This window comes from Propithecus coquereli, unplaced genomic scaffold, assembly GCF_000956105.1.
Source record: "Propithecus coquereli isolate 6110/MARCELLA unplaced genomic scaffold, Pcoq_1.0 Scaffold111, whole genome shotgun sequence".
Lineage (NCBI taxonomy): Eukaryota > Metazoa > Chordata > Mammalia > Primates > Indriidae > Propithecus > Propithecus coquereli.
The window spans coordinates 5841421-5843387 of record NW_012135081.1 but is presented as its reverse complement, the minus strand read 5'-3'; the positions used below and the strand labels follow the sequence as shown (position 1 = coordinate 5843387).

At 34.3% G+C, this 1967-nt stretch overlaps 1 protein-coding gene across 1 annotated transcript; it reads right to left on the bottom strand.

The window, feature by feature from the left end:
* Positions 1–866: 866 nt before the first annotated feature.
* Positions 867–1805, bottom strand: LOC105816252 (olfactory receptor 6C3-like). Its single transcript, XM_012651621.1, has one exon. The coding sequence runs from the start codon at positions 1803–1805 to the stop codon at positions 867–869; it is 939 nt and encodes a 312-aa protein (XP_012507075.1).
* Between the last annotated feature and the right edge of the window lie 162 nt (positions 1806–1967).

Sequence of the window (1967 nt, the reverse complement as noted above, 5' to 3'; positions counted from 1 at the left end):
AAATTTAGGCTATCATACTGGCTACTATAGCTCAATGACCTTAGGCAAGTTACCAATATTTCTGAGCATCAATTTACACATCTGTAAAAAAGAAATAACTATGTCTATGTTGCCATATAACTATAAAGATTAAATGAGATACAGTAGCAAACATATGTATTCCAGCATATGGCACAGAACAAGTGCTCTCTATAGAAGAGCTAGTATTTAGGAAATTCCTTTCAGATTTTCAGGTTACAAAAGAATGCTGATGACTGCCTACATATTTATCTTTTTTATTTCCAAAAATAAATACTGATAAATAAGGAGAACACATAAAACTAGGCATAGCACATGCCTTCAGCATAACTAGGAAATAGAGAATATTATTAACTTCAAATTACTTGTAAGTAGGAAAATAAATACCCAAGTCCATTAGATGAGTGGAAAGAATCGGACAGACATGCCAAGAATATGTTTGTTGCAGATATTTATTTCATATGTTGTAGAACTTTTAAAAAGAAACTGCTATATTAGCAACATAGAAAAGAAATTTTAAGATTAAGTATATTGAAAGTGTTTTACTCTTTTAAACAATTATGATGTAAATCATTCTTGTTATTCAGAATAACGAGCAAAGTGGTTTATGTTCTAGAACCAATGGTTTTCCATTCAAAATTATAAATCAATGATTACATTGAACCTATAGATAGTTTGAAAGGAAGACACAATTTAGTCACTTTCAGGTTAAAAAGAAAGCTGAAGCAAATGAGCTCAGTACTGCAGGTAACTGTGAGAGGGAGGTGGGAGGATAATAGAGGAGGTAAAATTTCATTTTTCCTTTCTTAAACCTTCATGATGGCATTCATTCACGTGAATATATATTTTCATTTGTTTCTATGAAACACTATTTTATGAACCAAGGTTTTGAAAGCTTCTTTTACTTGCTGGTTTCTCAGGGTGTAAATAAAAGGGTTCAACATGGGGGCTATTGAAGTGTTGAGAATAGCTACACCTTTGGTCAATGATGCTCTTTCTTTTGCTGAAGGCTTGACATACATGAATATGCAGCTTCCATAAGAGATGGAGATGACAATCATGTGAGAGGAGCAAGTGGAGAAAGCCTTTTTCCTTTGACTGGCAGATGGGATTCTCAGAATGGTGCAGATGATGCATATGTAGGACAGAATCACTAACGCTAATGTGAACAGTAGAGTAACAAAAGCAAAGTAAAAGCCAATCATCTCTAAAAGCCACGTGCCTGAGCATGAGAGTTGTAAAATGGGGAAATAGTCACAAGAGAAGTGATCAATGACATTGGAAGCACAAAAATCTAACTTGAGGATAAGCATGAGTGGTGGAAAAATGGTGAGAAATCCTCCCAGCCATGAACCAAAGATGAGCAAGTTGCAAATTTTCTTGTTCATGATGGTGGTGTAACGAAGGGGCTTGCAGATGGCAACATAACGGTCATAAGACATGGCAGTCAGAAGGAAAAATTCAGACACACCCATGAAGATAAAGAAAAATAATTGTGCTAAACAGCTGTTATAGGAAATGGTCTTGACTTTAGTAATGAGTGTCCCCAAAAATCTGGGAATGGAAACACTGGTGAATGTAATTTCTAAGAAGGAGAAATTCCGGAGGAAGTAATACATAGGAGTCTTTAGATGAGAGTCTGTTAAGGTAAGGATGATGATGGTTAGGTTTCCAGCAACACTTAATATATAAGTTATAAATAAAAATATAAAAATTACAACCTGAAGCTCTGAGCGGTCTGATATGCCCAAGAGTACAAATTCTGTGATCACTGTGTGGTTCCTCATAATACTTTTTTTCTTTCAACAAAAATCTATTGGTGAAAAGTAACAAAAAAGAATAAGTGAAATGTGAAGGAATTGAAATTTTAAATGTTGCAATTAACAGCTCCAATGAAATAAAGCAATGGATCTTTATCCTTGTAAGAATTTCTGCAATATCTCCTCATT

What these genes read in the sequence shown, in the direction of transcription:
- LOC105816252 (XM_012651621.1), bottom strand. Translation starts at nt 1,805, where the DNA reads ATGAGGAACCACACAGTGATCACAGAATTTGTACTCTTGGGCATATCA.